General features: G+C 64.7%; 1 protein-coding gene across 3 annotated transcripts; it reads left to right on the forward strand.

The window, feature by feature from the left end:
* Positions 1-287: 287 nt before the first annotated feature.
* Positions 288-22,149, forward strand: ABR (ABR activator of RhoGEF and GTPase). Of its 3 annotated transcripts, none has more exons than XM_084299856.1 (22): positions 288-410; positions 4,983-5,087; positions 5,442-5,627; positions 5,778-5,885; positions 6,293-6,353; positions 7,923-7,975; positions 8,205-8,345; positions 8,653-8,774; positions 8,891-9,056; positions 9,183-9,305; positions 9,417-9,492; positions 9,634-9,738; positions 10,215-10,289; positions 10,428-10,525; positions 10,637-10,768; positions 16,679-16,738; positions 16,872-16,981; positions 17,151-17,290; positions 17,857-17,991; positions 18,108-18,213; positions 19,742-19,889; positions 20,064-22,149. In XM_084299856.1, exons 1-22 carry the CDS (start codon positions 303-305, stop codon positions 20,151-20,153), a joined length of 2,448 nt encoding a protein of 815 aa, XP_084155982.1. In that variant the 5' UTR covers positions 288-302; the 3' UTR covers positions 20,154-22,149. The 3 variants fall into 3 exon arrangements, with proteins under 3 accessions (XP_084155982.1, XP_084155981.1, XP_084155983.1); XM_084299855.1 differs by lacking the exon at positions 288-410 and adding an exon at positions 2,790-3,265; XM_084299857.1 differs by lacking the exons at positions 288-410; positions 4,983-5,087; positions 5,442-5,627; ... (10 more) ...; positions 10,428-10,525; positions 10,637-10,768 and adding an exon at positions 12,848-13,180.
* The last annotated feature ends 1,395 nt before the right edge of the window (positions 22,150-23,544 follow it).

The following is a 23,544-nucleotide window of genomic DNA, read 5'->3' on the forward strand; positions in this document are numbered from 1 at the left end:
ACATGCACTGCCTGCCCCGCGGGGTGTGTGCGTGTCCCCGCACGGCCCCGCGTGTTGGAAACGGGCTCGTTAGTCCCTGGGTAATTACAGCTCGGTGCACGGTCACTATCAGCATGGTGAGAGGCTTCCCCTGGTGTCCTTGTTCCCCCCCGGCACCGGCCATGAGCCCGCTGGTAGGCGGCATCTCCGGGATGCTCACCCCCCCATCTTCTCTTCCTCTGGCAGATTTCAACTATGGTGCAGATGACTACGATGCCGAGGGCAATGAGGAGCCCAAGGCGCTGCCGGAGGGCTCGGAAACCATGCCCTACATCGACGAGTCGCCCACCATGTCCCCCCAGCTCAGCGCCCGGGGCCAGGACAGCGGCGACGGCGTCTCACCCACACCCACCGACGGCCTTGGCACCGGGGTAGGTGGGCTGGGGGCTGTGAAATTGGGGGCTGGGGGTGCCCGGCTGGGAGGGATTTGCGGTGTTGACGACGGTCTGGTGGTGCTGTGACCTCGGTGGATGTCCCCTCTGCTTCCCAAAGCCGGTTCCTTGTCTGGATGCTGTTTGGGACGGGGCTGCGTCCATCCATGGGACGTGTCGGTGTCCCTGCCCAGGACAGCAGGCTCTGGGTGCTGGAGCCCAGCCTGAGGGTGCTGGGACCCCCCTGTCCCCTGCCCCTCTTTTTTGGGAGGCTTGGGACAAGGCGCAGCCGCGCTGCCGGCTCCATCTAGCGGCACTTGGGGACACCCTGCCAGCTGCAGAGGGACACCGTGTCCGTCCCCTCCTCTTTGCAGGGAAACTTAGATTTAACTCCTTGGGCTCTTACCCCAGCATCCTCGCCGAGCCACCGGGGTTTTATCCATCCTTTTTCCAAGGAGGGGAGCTTGGAGAGCTTCAGAGTGGGAAATTAGAAGCGGAAAATGTGATTTATTTATTTTTATTTTTATTTTATTTTTTTCCAGAATCAAATTATCCCTAAAGCCCAGGGGGTGCCATGCTGTCCCGGGGACACGGGGGCTGCTGTCGGTGGGTGCTTCTGCTCCCTGGCACAGGGGCTGCTCTGGGGGAGCACCCAGACTTTTGGGGGGGGTCTGCGGCACGGCAGGGGCACGGGAGGAGGCGGCGTGGAAAATGTGGAGGTTTTTGCCGTGGAAGGAGTTAAGGCCTTAACCCGGATGTTGAGGTGGAGGAGCGCAGAGGTGTGGCTTCCTCCCCCAAGGGTGCTGCGCAGCATCCTCAGCGCCCAGCCCCACGGGGGTCCTGCAGGGCTCTCCTGTGGGTCCCACCACCCCACTCCAAGCTACCATGACCCTGGGCACGGTCCCCCGGTCCCGCAGCAGGGAATTGAGGCAGTCCCCGCCCCGGCACCCTGCTCGCAAGGGGGTCTTGACCCTGGCAGGATGGTCCTGGGGGGGGGCAGCGGGGTGGTGGGTGGCCCTGGGGGACGCAGGCAGTCTCAAGTGGCCGTCTCGGCTCAGCACTGGCCCAGTGCTAACAGGATTGGGAGCTTTAGAGCTCAGCGCCGGCTCTGCCTCTGATCTCTTTATCTGCAGCTGCTTGTGTTAGGGCTCAGGGGAGTGCCCTTTGGGTGCTGGCAGCTGAAATCTTGCGGTCCCCCCAGCCTCGCGGTGGGCACATGCGTGTCAGCTGGTGTTGCCTGGGTGGCACGGAGTGCCTGGCTCACCCCCTCTGCAGAGGTGTCTGCCTGCCCTGGTGTCCTCCAGGTGCCAGAGGTGGCATCTCCAGCCTGGGGGCTGGCAGGATCGGGGCAGGGTGTCTCCTCTCAGGTGCTTCTGAGGCTGAACCTGGAGCCCCAAAGCCCTGCGTGGGGACCAGCCCGTCCCACCCACAGCCCTGAGCATCCTGGCAGGGGCTGTGGTCACAGCGCAGGGTGGTGGCCCAGCCTTGGCTTGGGTGTTGCTGGGTTTGGTGCTGAGGGTGGCTGCTCTGGTCATCCGGTGTCCGTGTCCTACCAAAAACGTGCAAATTCTGAGCTGCACCGTGGGGTTGGTTACGGGTTTTGAGAAGAGCGGGGAGGCGAGCGGCTTGTAGGGACTGAGCAGCTGCTGGTTCCCCTTTTGCTGCTGGGGAGAGGGGGAAAACAGCTGAAACGGCTCTTGCGTTAGCTCGTGCAGATGTCCACATCTCCTTGCCCCATCTGGCAGCACCCGTGAGGCCCCGCAGAGCCGTTGGGGCTGGGGCAGCAGCCGGGTGCTGGTCCCCACTGGGCGCAATGTGGGCGCTCTGGGAAGCGCCGTGCAGCAGCAGCATTTCCCTGCTGAGGTTTCCTCTGGAGCAGGGAGGGGTTGAGGACCCTTTTCCCTTTTCCTGGGGGGGAGGGGGGGGGGGCTGAGGTTGGGGGTCCAGGTGCCCTTATGGGACCCGATCCCTGCTGCCGCCCTTAGGGGCGATGGAAGACCCCATGGTCCAGCTCTTTCCTTGCTTGGGGGGGACCACGGGGACCCCAGGTGGGATGGGAGCTCTCCCATCACTCATGACCCCGCCTGGCGAATGTGGGGAGGCCCCGGGGGGTTCCGGATAGAGGCAGCAGCACGGTGGGGAGACCCCCTCTCTATGGGGTGCCCCCAACTCAATGCCTTCCCCCGCCGCCCAGCACCACATAACTCCAAAAAAAAAAAAAAACAAAAACCACCAAAAAACAAAAAACAAGCGGGCGGCGGGCTGCTGCGCCCCAGCCTTGACCAGAGCACGGAGCAGCCCCACCTCCAGCGCCGCGACGTGCATTTCCTGTAGCGAGAGCGCAGGGCGGAGCGGCGGGGCTGGCTGCGAGCAGCGCGGCACGGCGGGCAGCGGCCCTACACCGCCGGCAGCCCCCCCCCTTAAAAAAAAAATCAACACCCCGGGGGAAGCGTTGGCCTGGTGGGCAGAGCTCGGCACCCCCTCAGCCCCCGGCTCTGGTGGTCCCACCGTCCTCGCCGCCGCCGTCGCGCTCGGGCGGCCGTGCCGCTGCCCAAGGAGCGCCTCGCAAAGGGGCCGACGGGGCAGGAGGGAGCACCGGGGATCCCATAATGGCTCCTTTCATCCCGAAGCTGTGGCCGGCGTCCAGGGCTGAGTCAGGCCGGGCTGGCTCAGCCGCGTAAGCTTTCCCAGACGTAGCCTTGTGGGGTCCCCCGTGCAACCCCAACGGTGCCCGGCAGGCCATGGAGGAGGAAGAGGAGGCCATAGGGTACCTGGATAAAGTCCTGGAGGATGAAGATGACTCTGAGCCGGGGACCCCCACCAGCCCCGGGTCTCCGTTCTCGGCCAGCGAGAAGGTGGGCACCCGTGGGGCACCCGTGGGACACCCCGTTCTGGCGCCGGACAGGGTGGGGACGGAGACGGGCACCTCGCCGCTGCCGGCCCAGGTCTTGGGGTTTGGGTGTGAGGTTTTCCGGGGCAGCAGCAGGGAGGGGAGAGGGTGCCAAGGGCTCAGCCGGTGCTTGCGCGTGCCCGCTGGGGTGGGATGCCGTGTTGGCAGAGCTGGGATGCTCGGGAAGAAGCTGGACCGCTCCGTGCCACGCAGCCCCATGCAGACCCCCACCTAAAGTGCCCCCAACCCCGCTGGACCCCGGTGCCGTGCCCCCGGCCGGCCACAGCCCTGCGCCTTCCCTCGCCCACCTGGCTTGGGTGCCCTGTGGGGGCTGCCATGGGGCGGGGGGAGGCCTCCATCCCTCCTCTCCTCGGAGGCTTTGACTCAGGGTGGCTGCACCCTGCTGGAGGGTGGGCTCCGTGCCCTTCCATGGGGCCATGGGGTCAGACTGGCACCGTCCCTGGGGGTGTTGCGGGTCCCCGGCACAGACAGGCCCCTTATCTCCCCAGCTCTCACGCAGGGCCGAGCCTCTGGGGAAGCAGGAAGAGCCCGTGACTAATCGGTGGCAGCGAGCCCGCCAACGTCAAGCGGGCTCTCTGGGCACCCCCCCCTGCTGCTCACAGCAGCCTGGCCTTAAAGGTGCAGCTTTTTGGGGGGGGCACCGGGCTCCTGGCAGCTGAGGATCGGGACCGAGAGGGGCAGGATGGGCGATTCTGGTCCCGGAGGCAGCGTGCACTTCCTGGCTGCACTCCCATCCGGGGGGGTGCTTGTGCTGCACCCATGTTTGGGTGCTGCAGCCGGACCCCCGGCACGATATTTGGGGCCAGCAGAGCCGGGTGCTGGCACAGGGGTCCCCGCAGGCAGTGCGGGATGGGGGCAGACGGGACACGGTGGTCTCTGAACCGTCCCAAATTGTCTGGAGCAATGAGGTGGGAGTTGTGATCCGCTCCAAACAGGGCTGTACCAGCTGGGTTGAGGCAGGAGACGAGGATCTGGGTGCTGCAGGGCTGTGGCTCTGCCTGGTGCTGCTCTCGGTGGCAAAGCCCAGCTCCTGAGGGTGGATGTTTAGTGCTGGGTTGGGACTCAGAGCACAGCGGGTGGTTGAGGTAGTCCAGGAGCAGTGTTCAGGGCCGTGCCGGTGTCGGGGATGGGACACGTGCCCCACCGAGCAGAGCGGAGGCTGCTGGCACGCCAAGGAGCAATTTCTGGCTGGGTGCAGCTCCCAAACCCCCTCCTCACCCTCCCAGCACCAGCCCTGTCCCGATGCCACCGCGCAGAAGCCGGCGGTGACCGCGTGGGGTGGCACTTTCCCAGAGGAAGCCCCAGGCAGAGAAAAGGGTGGTGCCGGCTTGCATGGTGCCGCCGGGCACGATTCCAAGGGGTGCCTCTGGACTCTGCCCGGGGAGAGCTGTGCCGTGCCGTGCCATGCCGCCCTGGAGCGCTGCCCGCAGCGCCGGGCTCCGAGCCAGCAAGGAGCGGGGAGAGCAGTGCCGCCGGTGCCTCCCCGGCTCCCCAGCTGGCTCCAGCCTGGCCGTGCCACCCCTCGGCACGTGCTCGGCCCTCGCCGTGGTGTCCCCATGGTGTCAGGGATGTGTCCTCATGGGGACACTGGGGCTGGTGGGATCAGGGGGCTCCGTCCTGCACTGGTGGGACTGAGCCGGGCTCCTTGCTGTGTCTCACAGGGCGAGCGAGACGCTGGCAAAGGGCTGGAGATGCGGAAGCTGGTGCTCTCCGGCTTCCTGGCCAGCGAGGAGATCTACATCAACCAGTTGGAGGCACTCCTCTTGGTGAGCACAGCTCGGGGAGGGTGTCCCCAGGACGGGTGGATGGGGTCCCTTCTGCTAGGGCAGCCCCTCCCCAGCCAGCCTGCGCGGCACAGAAGTGTTTCCAGCCCCGCTTCCTCCCGCGGACACGCCGGCCCTCGTGGTCAGGACGTCGTTGCACAACGCGAGGGTCACTGCTGATGTAGACGGGGAAGTCCCGGGGGGTGCAGGAGCATCGGCACGCAGCGACAGCCCCTCGTGCAGGGGGGTCCGGGGTCGTCCCAGAGCTGTCCCCCTCGGTGGGCTGCAGGAGCCCCTGGGGGCCGTTTCCTCTCGGCGCCCCGGTCTCAGGCGCTCTCCCCTCTCCTCGCCCGGCAGCCCATGAAGCCGCTGAAGGCCACGGCCACCACGTCGCAGCCTGTCCTCACCCTCCAGCAGATTGAGACCATTTTCTACAAGATCCAGGATATCTACGAGATCCACAAGGAGTTCTACGACAGCCTGTGCCCCAAGGTGCAGCAGTGGGACAGCAACATCACCATGGGCCACCTCTTCCAGAAGCTGGTACGCGCCTTCCCCGGGGCTCTGCTCTGCTCCCTGCCTGCTCGAGGGGCAGCCCGTGATGAGTTTTGGCCCCCGTGGCTCCTGCCTGGCCTCTGGGGGGTGCAGGGGACCCCAGGGGTTGCCTGGCTGACCCCCCACCCATGCCTGCAGGCCAGCCAGCTTGGGGTGTACAAGGCCTTTGTGGATAACTACAAAATCGCGCTGGAGACGGCCGAGAAGTGCAGCCAGAGCAATTACCAGTTCCAGAAGATCTCGGAGGTGAGCGGGGCCGGGTCTGCGCCGTGGGGTCAGAGAATGTGCCACGGGGTGGGGCAGGGGACATTGTCCCTGTGGCCAGGTCAACCACGTGCACCCCACAGAGGGGCTGCCCCTGCCCGAGGGACTTTTGGGGACCACCCGTGGGGCAGAGCCATCTGCAGCTGTGCCGGGATGGTCGTGGCCACGGTGCTGCGCTGAATCCTTCAGGATTTGGCCCCTGCTTGGGGTCCCTCAGCGGGACCAGTGCTGCTCTGGGGGAGCCCTGAGTGTCCCACAAGGGCTGATCTGTGGGGCACAGCCACAGTGGGGGGTGCGTGGCGTGTGTGGAGCCCCCACACCTTGAGCAACGACCTGCCCCAGCCCTCAGCCCCCTTGCCCCCACCCCTGACGGGCATTTTCCTCCCTAGGAGCTGAAGGTGAAGGGCCCCAAGGACTCGAAGGAGAGCCACACGTCGGTCACCATGGAGGGTACGGCATGCGCGGGGCGGGCGTGGGGAGGGGGCTGCAGCCTTTTGTCTGCGGGTGCATTACCGAGCGGCTCCCGGCAGCGGAGCCCTTCTGTGTTCCCATGCGCGGCGCTGGTGCTGGTGCTGGTGTTGGTGGGGGGGGTGGGACGCCCCTCGTGAGGATGCTGGGGGCGTGCAGCAGCCCCCCACCCCCTGCCCACCCCCTCCTCCCTCGCTGGGAGCCGTGCTGAGGGCCGATGCCGCGGCGCAGCCGGGCTGAGCTGCCGAGGGGAGGCAGGGATGGCTGCGCGGAGACGGGGCTGCCATGGAAATCCTCGTTATCGTCCGCCTGTGCTGTAACTGCAGCTACGGTGAGGGGCTGGGGGCGGTGGGGAGCTGGCTGGGGGTGTTTCACCTGCCGTGCTGGGGGTGTTTCACCTGCCGTGGGGGTGCCGGCCGCTGTCCTTGCTGGCTGGAGGCGGCATCGTGCTCGGCAGCCTGAAGTTGGGCGCGTCTTTGTTCCCGGCTCCATCGAGCCGCCTTGGCTCGGGCACGCGTGGCCACGCGCTCGCCGGGCCCGTGGGGCTGGGGTTCGTGCTGGTGGTGGTGAAGGGGAGCCCCGCTCGAGGGGACTCTGTGCTGGGGTGGCGATGGGGAGGGGTCCCCGTTTGCTCGCCGCAGGCTGCGAGCTGCTGGGGGCTGCAACGCCCATCTCCGCGGGGCTGGAGCGGATTCTGCTTCCCTGCTCGCTGCCATCCTGAGCTGCCTGCCCCCAGGGACCACGCTGATGGGGATGGGGATGGAGGGGGGCCCGGTGCCGTGCCGGATCAGCCCCTCCTGGGGACGCAGCGGGCTCCCAAGTGCTTTGCATGTACCTGTAGCGATGGCAGCGGGAGGCTCCATCCTCCCTGTGTGCGGGGTGGGAGGATGCCCTGAGCGTCCCCTCCCTCCTGGAGCCCTCGCTGGGTGCCGCAGGGGTTCCAGCTTTCTGTGCTGCCACCAAGGCGTGGGGACCAGCTCCGTGTCCAGACCCCAGCTTGCCACAGCACCCTCCCTCGAGCTCCTTGGGAACGGGACCGGACCCCCTCCGTGACTCATGCCGTGGCTCGGGGTCGGCGTGTTTCCCTCTTCCCCTCCCGCCTGCAGCCCGTCCCCGCCGGGGCCCTGCAGTTTGGGGAAGTGGTCCGAATCGTCGGGAAAATCCAGATGCCTCAGTCTGGGTATAAATAGCCCAGAGAGACATGCGAGGGGCGCTGGGCACCGCATGCACGCCCCTTGCGAGGGGATGGGGAGGAGGAGGAGGAGGAAGGTCTGGCTTCTGGGGATGAAAAAAACCCCAGAGCATCTCTCGGGGTCAGTGGGAGCAGGGCTTGGGGTGGGAGCTGCACGGGACCCAGTGTGGAGCAAAAAGGGAAACTGAAAAAACTCCGGGCCGCTGGTGGTGCCAAGCGGCTCTTCCGCCCCGCTGCCACGTCACAGCGGGGTGCGGGGCCATGGGGGGTCTCTCACCGGGACCCAGCAGGGACTGGGGGTTCTGTGGGGGGCTGAGACCCCATGGGTTGTGCTGGCTGACCCCTTGTGTCTCCCGCAGCGCTGCTGTACAAACCCATTGACCGCGTCACCCGGAGCACCCTGGTCCTGCATGTGAGTGTGGCGCCGGCCCCGGGACGGGATGGGGACACCAAGGGGTTGTAGGGACAGGTGGCTGGCGATGGCTGCGTCCCCAGGGAGACCTTCCCTCGTGCCAGACCAGCCGTGCCCTGCTGCTGCTGGGCACCCACAGCCCGGGGAGCGCCACGGGGGGCACCCCGATGTGGGTGCTGCGGGGTAGGTGGCACCCTCAGGTCACTCACCTGTGCCCACCCCCATCCAGGACCTCCTCAAGCACACCCCGGCCGACCACCCCGACTACCCGCTGCTGCAGGACGCCCTCCGCATCTCGCAGAACTTCCTCTCCAGCATCAATGAGGACATCGACCCCCGGAGGACGGCGGTCACCACCCCCAAGGGGGAGGTGAGGCGGGCAGGGTGGCACGGGGTGGTGGCCGAGCCCTCTGCCAGCCCCTGGTGGTGCCTCCACCTTGAGGAGCCCCACGGTGCTTGGCCGGGAGGTGGAGGGGGTGTCCTCAACACAGCTCTGGGTGTGCGGGTTGTGCTCTGGTCCTCGCTGCTCGTGGCACCCTAGGGACCCAAAATGGTCCCCAGAGGACGCGGACCTTCCCGTGCTTGTGTTGGCTGAGCCACGGAGGGGGACGGGGGCATCCCGCAGGGTGCTGGCCCTTGCTCTCTGCCCGCTCTCACGCCATCCCTGCTCTCCCCAGACCCGGCAGCTCATCAAGGACGGCTTCTTGGTGGAGCTGTCGGAGGGCTCGCGGAAGCTGCGGCACGTCTTCCTCTTCACCGACGTGCTGCTCTGTGCCAAGCTGAAGAAGACGGCGGTGGGGTAAGGAGGGCGCTGGGGGCCCCGTCTTCCAGCGGGAAGGGGCACGGGGTGGGGACGGGGGACTGGGAGGGCTGGGAGGATGCTGAGGATGCTCAGTACCCGCGCCTCGGCCGCAGGAAGCACCAGCAGTACGACTGCAAGTGGTACGTGCCCCTGGCCGACCTGGTGTTCCCCTCGCCGGAGGAGTCGGAGCACTGCCCGCAGGTGCACGTCATCCCCGACCACGAGCTGGAGGACATGAAGATGAAGATCTCGGCCATCAAGAGCGAGGTGCAGAAGGAGGTGAGAAGGGTTGGGAAGGGTGCGGGGTGCCCACGGATGGGCAGATAGCACCCAAGGGTGCTGGGGATGCCGGGGAGAAGATCTCGCCTGCTTGACCCGGTCCCCGTGTCCTCTCCCTGCCTGCAGAAAGCCAACAAGGGGCAGAGCCGTGCCATCGAGCGCCTCAAGAAGAAGATGTTTGAGAATGAGTTCTGGCTGCTCCTCAACTCGCCCGCCATTCCCTTCCGCATCCACAACCGCAACGGGAAGGTGAGGGGGGCTGGAGGGGAAGGGGGCTGGAGGATAAAGGGGGCTGGAGCTGTGCTGGCCGGGGAGGGATGAGTCTCAGCCCTGCAGCATCCACCTTTTTTTTTTTTCCAGAGCTACCTATTCCTGCTGTCCTCCGACTACGAGAGGTCTGAGTGGAGGGAGGCCATTCAGAAACTGCAGAAGAAAGGTAATTCTCAGGCTGCCGAGGCCCCCTTGGGGCTCCTTTTCCCTAGGGTGCTGCCACGGATCAGCCCCATGGGATTGCAGCCCGTCTGCTCCCTGGGGCCGGTGCTGGCTGCGTCCCTCTGAAGCCCCTCTCCTGCCCCAGACCTCCAGGCCTTCGTGCTGAGCTCGGTGGAGCTGCAGGTGCTGACGGGATCCTGCTTCAAGCTCCGCACCGTCCACAACATCCCAGTCACCAGCAATAAGGACGGTGAGTGTCTGCTGGGCTGCTGGCCCCAATTGCTATGGGGGTGACGTGGGGAAGGGTGTGTGGGGTCCCTCGCCTCGAGTGGGGTCCCTGGCTGTGCAGGGGGACGTGTCCCCAGCAGGTGGCACTGCCGGAGCAGAGCTGGGCTCCCACGCTCACGTTCCCAGCTGTGACACGGGGCTGGTTTTGGGGTCCCCAGTGACATCCCTGCAGGCTGGGCAGGAGCAGAGTGACCCCATTACAACCAGCAACCCCCAGCATCAGGGAGCTCGGGATGTCCGGCAGGACTGATGGGCAGCAGGCGATGCTTGTCCTTCTCCAGACCTTCAGGAGGAGCCCTCCAAGGGCTTGGGGACAAGGGGGTGTCACTGCAGGCACCCGGGGGCCGTGCTGGGGCTCGTTATGGTAGATTCTACCTCCGGGGGCTGTTGGGGGTCAAAACCAGAGCCTTAATGACCCCTCTGCTCCTTGCCTCGCAGATGATGAGTCCCCCGGGCTCTACGGGTTCCTGCACGTCATCGTCCACTCCGCCAAGGGCTTCAAGCAGTCGGCCAGTAAGTGCAGTGCCCGCCCTTGCTCGGAGGGGCTGGGGCGAGAGCTGGGCCCAGCACGGGGCCCCGTAAGCCCCCGGGGGTCCCAGCAGCTCGATGGGGACGTGTTACGGGGGCACTCAGCGGTGTCTCCTCCCCCAGACCTCTACTGCACGCTGGAGGTGGACTCCTTCGGCTACTTCGTCAGCAAAGCCAAGACCAGGGTTTTCCGGGACACAACGGAGCCGCAGTGGAACGAGGTGAGAGGAGGCTGGAGGATGCGGGGAAGGAAGGGATCGTGCCCACCTTCCAGCCCTGGTTTTGGAGATGTTTTGGGTGCTGGGGCTGAGCCGCCCTCCGTCTGCTCCCAGGAGTTCGAGATCGAGCTGGAAGGCTCGCAGTCCCTGCGCATCCTCTGCTACGAGAAATGCTACGACAAGACCAAGCTCAACAAGGACAACAACGAAATCGTGGACAAGATCATGGGCAAGGGGCAGATCCAGGTACGTGCTGGGGCTTTGGGGCACCTTCTCAGCTAACCCAGGACCTCTTGGGGCCAGCCTGCTGGGATGCTGGGCTGGGAGACACCGGGAGCTGGGCACAGGGGTCTGGGCTCGGGGCTGAAGGCAGCGAGGAGGATGAGCATCAGGCACGCGGGTGACGATCTTGGGGTGTGATGGCCTCAGCAGAGGTGGGACAAAGCGAGAGGGGATCCTGGGGAGGTGGCAAAGGTGACAGCCACCCCCCAGGCATGCACCCAGCCCCGTTCCTTGGGATCAGCTCACCCCATGGGCTGCGGGGAGGGGTCTCTGTGGCCGAGGGGGGTGGGGGGGGTCCACGAGCCCGGTGTCCACCTGCCGGGGGCTCTGAGCATCCAGCCCCACATCTCCCCGCCGGCCGCCGCTGTCCCCTCTGCCACCATCCCCATCCCCGGCACCTCCATCCGCTGCTGCTATGGCAACGGGGGGTTGCCAGGGCAACGGCCCGGCCACCTCTGATTGGCCGTTGCCAGGCAGGGGGATGGAGGCTGGGGCTGCCCCGAGATGCTCCAGGTGAGCAGGGTTGGTAGGAGGGGAGCCAGCAGCCCCCAGACCCTGCGCCCCATGGCACCCCCCTTGGGCAGGGGGCAGCGGGGATGCCTCAGGAGGGCGATGCCCACCCACTTTTCTGGTGGGACCCCCGCTCTGGCTGCTTTTCCCCTGTGATGGGATGCCTGGGACACGTCCCCCCCCTGCCTGAGGACACTTCAAAGCACCCGGCTGCCTGCTCCATGGGAAAGTAGCTGAGGGCAGGTCCCTGGGGAGGAGGAAGGAGCACGGAAACACTGCTGGGAAGGAGGTGCCGACGTGGGGTGGCAGCACGTTGGGTGCAGGATGGGGGCTGGGGCTCGGCTGGGCTTGGTTGTACCCGAAATTGCCCGTCTGCTGCCCTCCCCGGCGTGGGGCAGGGGTGGCACGAGGCCACGCAGTACGCAGGGGGCTGGGGAAGGGGCTCAGCACCCCGTGGGGCTCAGCCCAGCTGTGTGCTTGGAAATAGCCCGTGTCAACAAACATGAGTCACGCCGGGAGACCGGGGGTCGGGGCAGGGGACAGCACAGCCTGGCTCTGCCGTGCGAAAGTCTGGGAAGGAGAAAGGGAGAGAGAGGAGGCCCCCGGGGCTGCTCACCCCGAGGACGGGGTGGTGTTCCTGACGTTAGGAGCGGGGCTGTGGGGCTGTCCTGCTGTCACCTGGCCCCGTCGCTTGGGGCAGGGTTGGCCCCAAGGCTGGTGCCCTGGGCTGGGCAGGGGGACTGGCAGCGGGTGTATGGGGAGGGGGTCTCGGAGCCAGGGGGTGATGGGGCAGGGCAGAGCAGCCCCCCCCTGGCCGTGCAGCCCCCGTTTTGGTGCAGGGGGGAGGAGATGCGGCTGTGGAAGCGGAGGCTGTGTTGTTGTCATGGGCACGGTGCCTGCCATCCCTGCAGGGAATCGCTCCCCGGCCGGTCCCCCTTTGCGCAGGGTTGGCAAAAGCTCCAAAAAAAAAAAAGGGGGGAGATTTGTGGTGTCGGGGCTGTCCTGGACCTGCAGGGACCCCCAGGGTGCCCCCGTGCAGCCCTGGGCGTTGGATCCTGCCTGGTGCTGAGCCCCTTGGAGGCAGGGTGCTGTGTAATTCCGATTTTTGGCTCCTTGCCCTGTCCGTGTGTGTCAGGAGGAGCCGTGGTGATGCCCCAGGGCACCCCCACCTCCCTCTGCCCCACGCTGTCCCCACCTCACCCCACCAGCAGCGGAGACGACGAGGATCTGGGCAAGCTGGTGAGGTGTAGGGCGGGTTCCTGCTCCCCAGACCTCATCAGGACACCCCAAAAGCGCCAGCCCCTTGCTGTGCCCAGCCTGGCTGCTGCGGGGGGGCACAGGGATGCTCCGGGGGTGCCTCCCTGGCCTCATCTGCGGGGCTGCGCAGCCCTCCCGAGCGGCACAGCGGGCGGCAGGGCGGGAGTTAACGCGTGGGGGACGCCGGGGGGGCTGCTTTGAGTCACTTCCTCGCAGTGGGAGGGAGGCTTTGGGGCTGCCGAGCCGAGCTGCCTCTCGCCAGCCTGGCTCACACACCCTGGAAGATGAGCCCAGCCTGCTCGCCTGCCCGCCGCCCGAGCCGGGTTGCCCCCGGCCACCGCTGACCTCCGTGCCCAAACATCAGCGGGGATGCCGGTGCTCTGCTAACCAGCCCCCCCGGCCACCCTGGGGCCCCCCAGCCTCTCCTCTGGCATCCCGGGAGCCGAAGCGGTGGCGATGATGACGGATGTGTTGGTGCAAGCCGACGGCAGCCCCGCTCCTGGGGGCGAGCGCCTGGAGCCTGGCCCGGAGGAGCCCGAGGGCAAGCGGCCCTCCACCACGGGTGCCCGCCTCTGGGGCCGGGTGCGCAGCAAGCTGCTGAGGCAGAAGGTGCTTGGGGGGCTCGGGGGGATGTGGAGGTGGTGGGGTGCATCCAGTTGGCTTCCCTGTACCTGGTGGCTTTGTTCAGGAGGGGGGGGTTCGGGTATGGGTGCGCCTCGGTACCCTCTTGCTTTGGGGAGGAGGCTGGGGGGCTCTGTTGGGTTGCTTCGGGAGCTTTTTGGCTACTTAGCAGCCTGCTCAGCGCTTGTTTTCCTCTTCCCCTTCTTCCCTGGGGGCTGCCGAGCTGATTTCTGCCAGGCTGCTTGTGTTGCGCGGGGTGCAGCCGGGGTGTCGGGGCACCCTTGGGTGCTGCCTCCTGCCCCAAGGTGCTGCCTGCTTTTGGGGTGCTCGAAGGGGTGACGGGAGGACACGGCACCATCACAGGCAGTCCCGGGGGACTCGGGGGCACCGGGGGCTTCCCTCCCGTGCGATGAAAGGCAGGAGCTGCCCCGGCACGTGCGGGTTTGGTTTGTCAACAGCAAGGGGGGCTCGGTGGCAGCAGGGCTGGCTGTGACGCAGCGGCATTAACCTCGATTCCGTGCAGCTCCCGCAGAGGGGATTAGGGGCCGCCAGGGCTGCAGCAGGAGCTGCCCGGCGGCTGTTGCTGGGGCAAAACCCGAGGAGGTTTTTGCTTCCCAGGACTCGGGGCAGACGGGCGAGCAGGGGCTGTGTCACCGTGAGCCGTCCTGCACGGGAGCTCAGCTGCAGTAAGTCCGTGCCCAGCTCCCTGTGTGCAGCAGGCACGTCCTGCTTTTAGGGTCGCCGTCAGATGGGGCTCTGAATCGCTGCTTTTTTGGGCTCTGCTTGGCTCTGGGGCTGCTCTGTCCCTGTAGTGTAGCTCTGTCACCGTGTGCTACCTGGGCAGGGGGTCACTGTGCGGGAACCTGGAGCATCCCCTGCCTGCTGGACCCCGTCTGTAGCAGATCCCATGGGATCCCGCTCCCAGGGTGACACACGGGGAGAGCCACGCCGGCTGAGTCACCGCTTTGCTCAGGATGGCTTCACCCCGGGCTGATGCATCGGGTGACCTCACGGGTGAGAGGTGCGAGGCAGGGATGTGCCCAGCAGCATCCCGGCATTCGGGGCCCCTAGGGCCACGCTGTGGGGGCTCCTCTGCCACCAGAGCCCCCAGGACACACGCAGCCCAGTGGGACTGCTCGTTGCCTGCCCTGCTGCCACCTCTCTCTCCGTGACAAGGGGCCTCGTGCAAGCAAACACCTTCAGGTAAGGTGGGAGAAGAGGTTGGAGGTGAGTCTCTGCGTCCCGGAGCTGGGGGTGCCGTCCTCCCCACCAGCTTGGGGCCGTCCCTGGGCCGTGCTGGAGCGTGGCAGCTCCCCGTGGTGCAGGGGGAGGAGATGGTGACAGTGGCAGTAGCTGAGCCTGGGTGTTTGCCAGCGCCATGTGGGCAGGAGGTGCCTCTGGCGCCGTGGGCAGATGCTCCCATCCGTCCTCCCACACGGAGCCGTGTCCCATGGGGACGTGGCAGTGGCTGCGAGCAGGGTTTGGAGAGCACCGGGGCCAGCTCAGAGCCCACTGCTCCTTGGGGACCGTCCCCAGCTGCAGGGGAGCTGGGTGACGCCAGCTGAGCCGGCTCAAATTTTGGGGCAGTGACAAAAGTTTGGAGGGGGGGGGGGGACACCGCGGTGCGGCTGGGGGAACGCGCTGTGCTCGTGGCAGCCAACCTGGCTTTTATTAGGGCTTTGTTCGGAGCCTGCTAAAGCCCTTCCAGATGTGCGCTGCCAGGGCCATCGGAGACGGGGGACCCGTGGGACGGGGCTGGGGAAGATGTGTGGTGTTTCCAATTAAACTCGCGCCGTGGAGGGGGAGGCCCACGGCTCCCGACCTGGCTGGGGAACGAACGGCTTCGCTGCCGTGCCTGGGGCTGGGCGCTTTGCTCCTCGCTGCTGGGGCTGTGGTGACAAGGCAGCTTCTGCTTCGGTGCCACGAGGGGGACGTGGCTGCGTGTGGAAAAGGGGTGGAAGCCCCTGGGGACCCGGCCAGAGCCCCACTGCTGCTGCACAGGGCATGGCAGTGGCTGTGGTGGCATCATCGGGCGCTGCAGGAGGGGACTGGCACTGGTGGGGGGGACACGAGGGGCTTCGGTGGCAGGGCTGGGGTTGGCCAGGGTCCAGCTGCAGCCTCGTGATCCTTGCATCCAAACCTGCTGTGGGGCCCCTTGAGAGCCTGGGGCAGCTGCAGCCTTCCTCCTCCTCTTCCTCCTCCTCCTCCTCCTGCTCCCCGCTCTGTCCCCAGCAGCTGTGGGGTTGGCGGGGTGAAGGCATCGTGGTGCTCCCCAGGGCTACCCCGTGCTGGGGCACCGGGGAAGGGATCGGCATCTGGAGACATTGCTGGAAACCACAGCACCTCACGTGGCAGTGGGGGGTGGAGGAGCTGCCCGGCCTCGTGGGAATGGTGCTGGGGACAGCAGCCGGGTGCTGGGCAGGGTCTGGCTGTCTCGTATGGGCCAGCCCAGGTAGTGTTTGTGACAACTGTGGGACCTGTTTGTCCTCAGCCTGATGTCCCCTGGCTGAGCTCCACATCCCCTCTTCCTGCTGCCCGAGGCTGAGCTCAGGCCATGCCGTGGTGCTGGGGCTGTGCCTGGAGCCAGGGCAATTCGGGTGTTGGTGTGCAGGAGGGGGACACGAGGGATCTTTGTGCTCACCCCAAGCATCTCCCAAGCCAGCAGCTGCTAAAGGAAACTCCCGTGTCCTTGAGCAGTGACCCCGTGCACGTGGCACGAGCCTCGCCTGGCAGCTGCGCGCTCGCAGCCCCGGGACCCCCGCCAGCTCCGCGTCCCATCCCCTTCCCTGAGGGGACATTAGTGCCAGGCGCTGCCCCGTGCATTACGAGGATCAATGGGGCCGGATCGATGGCACCAGCTGGGGACCAAAAAGCCCCAGAAGGCAGCTGGAGCAAGGGCTGGATGCTGTGGCAGAGCCCCCGTGCCCTCGGGTGGGAGCGGACCCCCCAGCCCCGCAGTAGGGTGAGCTGGTGCCAGCCTTCCTCGTCCCAGTGCTGCATCCTCATCATCCTATCCCTGGGGCTGAGGTCCCCGATCTCCGTCCCCTCTTGGGACTGGGGTCACTGCTGTCCTCTCTGCCCCGGTCCTGTGTCTCCAAGGATTGGGGACAGCTCTGTGCCACCTCGCTGCCATGAGTGGTGGGGCCTTGGGAACGCCAGAACCTCGCTGTGGCCCTGGGGAAGCGTCACCGAGTCCCCTGCTAGCCCGAAAGCCAGAAATAGCAGAGCCCGTCATTCCCAGGGGTTATAAATAGCCTTGGCTATTGGGAGATGTTGTTTTTTTTCTGCATGGAAAACACTGCCCTAGTTCTGTTCCATCCATCTGCCTCCAGAAATAGTCCCGATTCTTGGAAATTTCTTGCTGCTGGGGTGTGTGTTCAGCCGGGGGCTCAGGGGGACTGATCCCACCGGGTCCAGCACCCAACCCAAGGGACCCCAGACTGTCCCCGCTGGTGTCCAAACCCGATGTGTTGTCTCTCCCCGCAGCTGGACCCGCAGGCCGTGCAGACCAAGAACTGGCACATGGACGTGATTGAGATGAACGGGGTAAGCAGGGCACAAAACCCCTTCCCCGGGGGGCAGCGGGGTGGGCTTGCTGGTTCCTCCACCTGAGCTTTGGGTGCACTGTGGGGCCGTACCCCTGTGTGACGCTGAGATGACAGCCAGGATGTCCCCACAGATCAAGGTGGAGTTCTCCATGAAGTTCACGAGCAGAGACATGAGCCTGAAGAGGACGCCGTCCAAAAAGCAGACTGGTGTCTTCGGAGTCAAAATCAGCGTCGTCACCAAGTGCGTGCGGGGCTGGGGGTGGCTGCTCCCTCCCTGTCCCTGCGGGCTGTGGGGTTTGGGGACACGGGGGACCTCCCCCATCCCTTCCACCCTGCACGCAAATCCTGCCCCATCTCAGGGCTGGAAGGGCCCCAAAAATCACCGCTGACACCTCTGCTTTCTGAGCCAGGCGCGAGCGCTCCAAGGTGCCTTACATCGTGCGCCAGTGCATCGAGGAGGTGGAGAAGAGGGGCATCGAGGAGGTCGGCATCTACAGGATCTCTGGCGTCGCCACGGACATCCAGGCCTTGAAGGCTGTCTTCGATGCGAGTGAGTGACGGCCGCCTGTCCCCTCCGTGGGCACCGAGCACCCCCCTGGTGCTGCAAGCCCGGGGGCTGCCCGTGGCACTACGCCGCGTGCGAGGTGCACGGGTGGGTGCTGGAGGGGCTGGGGAGGAGGAGGTAAAAGCTCAGAGCTGGTGCCGCAGGAATTGCTGCCCCGTCGCGTGTGGGGCACGGGCAGCCCTGGCCCTGAGCCCCCGCAAGGGAGCCCCACAGCCCCGCTTTGCCCTGACCTATTTTCGGTGGTGTTTGTGTGCCGATGGCTCGGATCTGCCTCTGCGCCTGGCCGGCTCCCAGGGAGACACTGAGTCAGGGCAAGGTTGCAGATGGATTTGCAAATTGTTCCGCGGCCCGCTGCCCAGCCCTGCCATGGCCAAACTACCCGCTGCCATCGGGAGGGTCAGGAGCTGGATGAATGCTCACGGGGATCCCCAGATCCCCTTCCTGGGGCTACCACGTCCAGAGGGGCCCTCGGTGGTGCACCGGGGCTGGGGACTGTGCTGTTCGGGGTGTTGGCGAACAGGAGGTGTCACACGGGGCTGCTCTCTGGACAGATAACAAGGACATCCTGGTGATGCTGAGTGACATGGACATCAACGCCATCGCCGGCACGCTCAAGCTGTATTTCCGGGAGCTGCCCGAGCCCCTCCTCACTGACAGACTGTACCCCGCCTTCATGGAGGGCATCGGTAAGGGCCTGGGGACCAGGAAGGGGTCTGGCCACGCTGCCAGCACCTTCCTCCCTGCTGTCCCACTCACGCAGGGCTTGGTCCCTGCCCTGAGCCCTCTCTCTCCTCGCCTCCAGCCCTCTCGGATCCTGCTGCCAAGGAGAACTGCATGATGCACCTTCTCCGCTCGCTGCCTGACCCCAACCTCATCACCTTCCTCTTCCTGCTGGAGCACTTGAAAAGGTAACGGGTGGGCAGGGCAGGGCAGGGGGGCTGCATCCATCTCACTGCTTTGCCTGGGGGTGGGCCACGAGCACGGGGGAAGCTGCTGGCTGCCTCCCAGGGTGCCCCCGACACCCCATGACCGTGGCTGGTCCCTCACCAGGTGACGCTGTGCTGGTGCAGAGCAGGGTGGGATTTGGGATTTGGGCAGCTTGCAGTGGTCTTTCCCTTCTCCTGGCTCCTCCAGAGGGTGCAGCCTCAGGGGTGAGCACAACGCTGACTTCCTGGACTCTGGTGCATTCACCGGGGGATCTGTGGGATCCTGGAGCTGTTCTGTGACACAGAACAGCCCCCAGGGGCCTGGGGTCAGTGGTGGTGGTGGCAGCAGGGACCCTGCAGAGCACAGGGCCCTTTGCACAGCTCCGCTCTGCGGGGAGCACGCATCCTTTGGCACGAGGCAGCTCTTGGCTGCCTTTGCCTGCGTGCAGCTGCTTGGATGAGCTCCCCGTGGGGACCAGCTGGCCTCAGCACGGGGCGGGGAATCAATTTGGGACCGTGCGGTGCCCTCTTAGCAGGAAAACTGAGCGCTGCGCCCCCCCACCAGTGCAGGAGCAGCCCCTGCCCAGCACATTGCTCTGATCCCTGCAACTTGTCTGAGGCTGGCGGCCGAGCCCTGGGGGTGTTCAGCTCTGCAGAAATGTCCCAAAGCTGTGCTCAGCACCTCGTGCTGTTTATCCTGCGGTGAGAGCAGCACCGTGCAGCTCCCCATCATGGCAGCAGCTGCAGCTCCTGTGCCCGCTCCATTTCAGCTGCTCCTGGCTCCTTTTGCAGCTGGGAGAACCACGAAGCTGGGGAAGGGCAGCGCAGGGGCCCCCAAAACCTGCAGTGGGCACAGGGCTGGTGGCAGGACCGCGGTGCGGCACGCAGGGCCCTGCTAGAGCGTGCCATGAGGTTGGGAGCGGGGCTGGCGGCTCGTGTTACTCGCATCGTGACGTGTTTCTCTCTGCTCTGGCTAAAAGCAAACAGAAAAAGTGATTGCTGCTGGGAGTGGGGAAGGAAAATCCATTTCCACCCTGAGAACTGGGCACAGCCAGTTCCCACATCTGCTCCCCTGGCCGGGGCTCAGCCGGGGAGCGCGGCCGCCTGCAAACACGGCGTTGTCGTGGCCCCGCTCCCTTGTTGGGGGCTCTTTGGGGTCCCACGGGGTCAGGGGGCCGGTGCAGAGCCCCCCATACCCTGCAGGGGCTGGGGCAGGGCGGAGGCTCTGCAGCTCGCAAGCAAGCCAGGGCTCGGTCGTTGCCACATCACGCCCAGGGCTCCCAGCCAGGCCCGGCAGCTCCTGCGGAGGCCGTGAAGGGGGCAGAGCTCCCTGCCCTGCCCCTGGGTCTGTGGGGGCCACAGGGGGCTGCTGCAACCCGAGCCGTCCTGCTGGGGCTGGGGGGTGGCAGGGGGAGGTCAGCGTTTGTCCCTCCCGTGGCACCCGGTGGTTGTACTGCTCTGGGCGGAGGTGTTGGGAGCTCACGTTTGCGGCTTTCCTCTTATCCCCCAGGGTAGCGGAAAAGGAGCCCATCAACAAAATGTCCCTCCACAACCTGGCCACGGTTTTCGGGCCAACACTGCTGAGACCCTCGGAGGGGGAGAGCAAAGGACACCTCACCCTGGCCTCCGACATCTGGTCCCACGACGTGATGGCCCAGGTGAGAGCCGAATTGGTAGGGCCTGGACCCAGCCCGTGCCAGCACCCAGAGGGTTTCACCAACCTGTCCAGTGGACCTGTCCCTCCTCACTGCAGGAGGTGGCTGCACGGGGCAAGCTGGCACCTGGCAGCTCCCCCCTGTCCGGCCCTAACCCCCCAAATTTGCCTGCCGCAGGTCCAGGTCCTCCTCTACTACCTGCAGCATCCTCCCATCTCCTTCACCGAGCTGAAGCGCAACACACTTTACTTCTCCACGGACGTGTAGCCTGCAGGGAGGAGGCACCAGCTGCAAACACTCCCAGCTCCCCGCTGGGGGCCATGGACCGGATCGCGGCCCCCGGGGAGATCGGCCTGGCCCCAGGACGGTGCCGCCTGCAGCTCCTGTACAATCGCGTACCGATGGCCCGGTCCCGCCCCAGGCGCCGTGCCGCTCTGTAAAGTAGTCGTGTCTTATGTCCCTTCTCGTGTTCAAGAATTGTTTTCTGTATATTTGTTCAACGGAAGAGGTAGTGACTGACAAGGGCTGTGGACACAGGCTTCCCCCTTTTGGCTCGTTTTCTCCTGGACTCCTTCCCGCCCGGCGCCCCTCGCCTCGCCCCGCTCGAAGCCTGCAGCATCCCCTGGCTGCCTGGATGCTGTCCCTGCTTGCACGCTCCTCGCTGGGAGGCTGGGAGCTCGCGGGTTTCTCCCTGACGGCCACGACCTGCCCCGCTTTGCCTCGCTGCCTGGATCCACCCGGGAGCAGGGCGCCCCTGCCTCCTCGCCGCGTCGCTGCCGGGTGCTTTCAGGCCAGTCCCCTCCCTTGGTTGCTCTTACCCCGCGCTTTGCCTGTGTGGGTGCAGCAGGGGGGTCGCTCCCCTCGCTGCTTGGCATCGCCACGCAGTGTTTTGGGGGTAACCTCCTGGGACGAGGCGCTGCGCCTGCCTGGAAGCACGGCGGGCCGACTGCGGAGCCGTGGGCTATGGGGTCAGCTCCCATTTCCTCACCACGCTCTCGGCCTTGTTCTTGCCAAGCAAGAGACTGGAGCGTTGCCCTGCTGTGTCTGTACATCTGTGTCCCTGCCTTATCTCCCTGCGTGCCCCTTCCAGCCAAGCACTGCCACCTGGCTGCTGCCTCCCGGGCATGCCACGTGCGGCACCCCGGGGCAGCAGCACTCCTATTGCAGCCACGAGAACGAGAACGGGGAGGTTTTGTTTCCCTCCTTGGCTCAGGGATGGGGGAGGAAAGCCCCGGTGGGCTCTGTTTGGCCTGGCCCTCGCTACCGGAGGCAGAAGTGCTCTCGCTAAGTGGTTTGATGGCTCCAGCTCTTGACCCCAGGCTGACAGCCGGAGTGGCCATGCTGTGTCCCGTGGCAGGGTGCTCGAGGCTGTGCCCTGGCTGCCCCCCAGTGCCTGGCTCCGTCCCCTGCCCTCCCACGCTGCCGGGGAGCTGCCGGTAGCTGCTGGGACACAAAACCTTTGGCTCTGTGAGCTGAGTCTGTGTTCTCGTGGGGGAAAAGCCCCCTCCTCGATTGCGTTGGCCCGGTGCGCTCCTGTGCCAAAGGGAGATGATGAGAAGTGACCAAGCGTGTCCCTGCTGCCAGCAGCGTTGCCTTTCCCCCCCCCCAACCAGCAGACTGGTCCAGGTAAAGCCCGGCCGATGCTCCAGGTATGTCCTAAGCCCACCTCCCCGGGGAAGGCAGCAGCTGCCAGCCCCCCACCAGCAAAGCAACTACCCGAGGGGAAGCCTTTCAGTCCCCCTCTAAAGGGCTCACACTCCAGACCCTGCTCCTCTCGACTACCAGCTAACCAGAAGGGAAACAGCAGCGCAGAAAAGAACCAGGCGTCTGTCTTGGCCCTGGACCCAGTAAGGAGGCCGAGCGTTAAGATCTGACTGCACAGCGGATCCCTGTGTGTGTCCGAGTTGTTACGTGTGTCCAAGTCTCTGTCCACCGTGGTGTCATTCCAGATGGAGACTCTGTACAGCCAAAATCCCCCCCGCGTGACGGTGGCTGCAGGCCCGCGCCGCGCAGCCCCAGCACAACAGGCTGCGGCCAAAATCCCCGTGACGGGTTTTTGTTTGTTCCTGCAGGAAGGAAAGGCAGGGGGGGTGGACTTCTGCAGCTACAGGTAGAATAGAACTGTTAATTAATATTTGACTTTCAGAAGTTGTTAAGGATATATTTTTGTTTGTGTTCTGTTTCAATTTCTGTAGATTATAAACTTTAAATGGCTGTAAACCATGTGAAGAAAAAAAAAATGTTAATAAAAATGCAAAGCCCCAACATTTGCACAAAAGGAGCCCTGTGGTGTTGCTGTTTGCACTAACTGATCACCTTGGCTTCGCAATTTCTTCTCTTTCAGCCGTGGAAATCTTGCTAGTTGTGTTTCGAGCCAGTGGTATAAGCATGGGCATTGTGCCAGGCAATCTTTTAAGAGACATCCCATGGTTTGGGCTACATCCTTGCATTTCAGTACATTCTGGAGGAAAAAAACCTGGACTGTCTGGAGCCAGCTTGTTTAATCAGCCCGGAATTACTCAAGCTTCAAATTCAGCTGACTTGCACAGCTTCTGGCCCGAGGATACTGAACAGGCACAGTGAGGGCGATCAGGCGATCCGGAAACCTCATCTGATGGATCACATGGAGCTCTCGCCCCACTTCTTTCCTTGTGGTCATGGGAGAGACAACACACCTCCAAACTGACCACCTTATCAGCTAAACTGCCCTGCTGGTGTTGCTCTCCCAGGGAAGCAAGTGCTGTCAGTGTTCTGGGATCTCAAACCGTGAATGCAAAGGAGGGGAAGTGGGTGAGAGAACCCCCATAAGACGTTTGAGCTGAATTTGAGATGCTGCTGTCTCGGTTTGACAATGAGGGCAGTGAGGCACTGGAACAGGATGCCCAGTGAAGCTCTGGATGCCCCATTCCTGGAAAGTGTTTAAGGCCAGGCTGAATGGGGCTTTGAGCAATCAGGTCTCGTGGAAGGTATCCCTGCCTGTGGCGGAGGGGTTGGAATTTTATAATCATTAAGGTCCCTTCCAACCCAAACCATTCTAAGACTCTCTAAGGGTGGGTGTTCCCCCTTGCACAGTGGCTCAAGGACAGTTAAAACCCAGTCTAAACTATTTTGAGTTTTAAAGATATCCTCTATGGTCCAAGAACAGCCTGTGGTTAGGAGAGCAAGGCAGCTGGTGAAAAAGCAAATCCAAAAGGGAGCAGCTCCCCAGGCTTGTGAGCAGGTGTTCTGCCTTCAGTACCAACGCTCTGCAGAAGGGGATGTTTCACTTTCCCCCAGTTTAACACTGGGGTGCTCAGAGGTGGTGCAGGAACATGACGGGAAGCAGTGTGCTAAGCAAATGTCTGGTTAGCTGTCTGACAGTGGTTTAGTCTCACAACTCTGCTTTAAAGTCCAGCCATCCAACTGCTGGAACCAACGGTGTGAGCCTGTGGCAGTTAAAGCAGTAGCAAGACTATTTGTACTCCCATGGTGAGGTTAAACCAGGCTAGCCAAGTGGCTACAGAGAATTATACATCTGCAACAACCTCTTTTTTACCCTTAAACTGTTTTGTTCATCTGCCAGTAACCACACAGTTCTAAGGCTAAGGATTCCTTTTTGCTTTTCCCTTTAAGAAACGGTAAAGAAATCTGGCTCTCATTCTGTGCTTGAAATAAGACA

Source organism: Netta rufina (genome assembly GCF_964035555.1).
Source record: "Netta rufina genome assembly, chromosome: 21".
Classification (NCBI taxonomy): Eukaryota; Metazoa; Chordata; class Aves; order Anseriformes; family Anatidae; genus Netta; species Netta rufina.

Bases quoted from the DNA above. Each gene is read 5' to 3' on its own strand.
- ABR (XM_084299855.1), top strand. From the start codon at position 3,152: ATGGAGGAGGAAGAGGAGGCCATAGGGTACCTGGATAAAGTCCTGGAG. The intron at 9,739-10,214 runs GTGAGTGTCTGC...CTTGCCTCGCAG, and splicing joins AGTCACCAGCAATAAGGACG to ATGATGAGTCCCCCGGGCTC. The intron at 18,214-19,741 runs GTAACGGGTGGG...CTTATCCCCCAG, and splicing joins CTGCTGGAGCACTTGAAAAG to GGTAGCGGAAAAGGAGCCCA.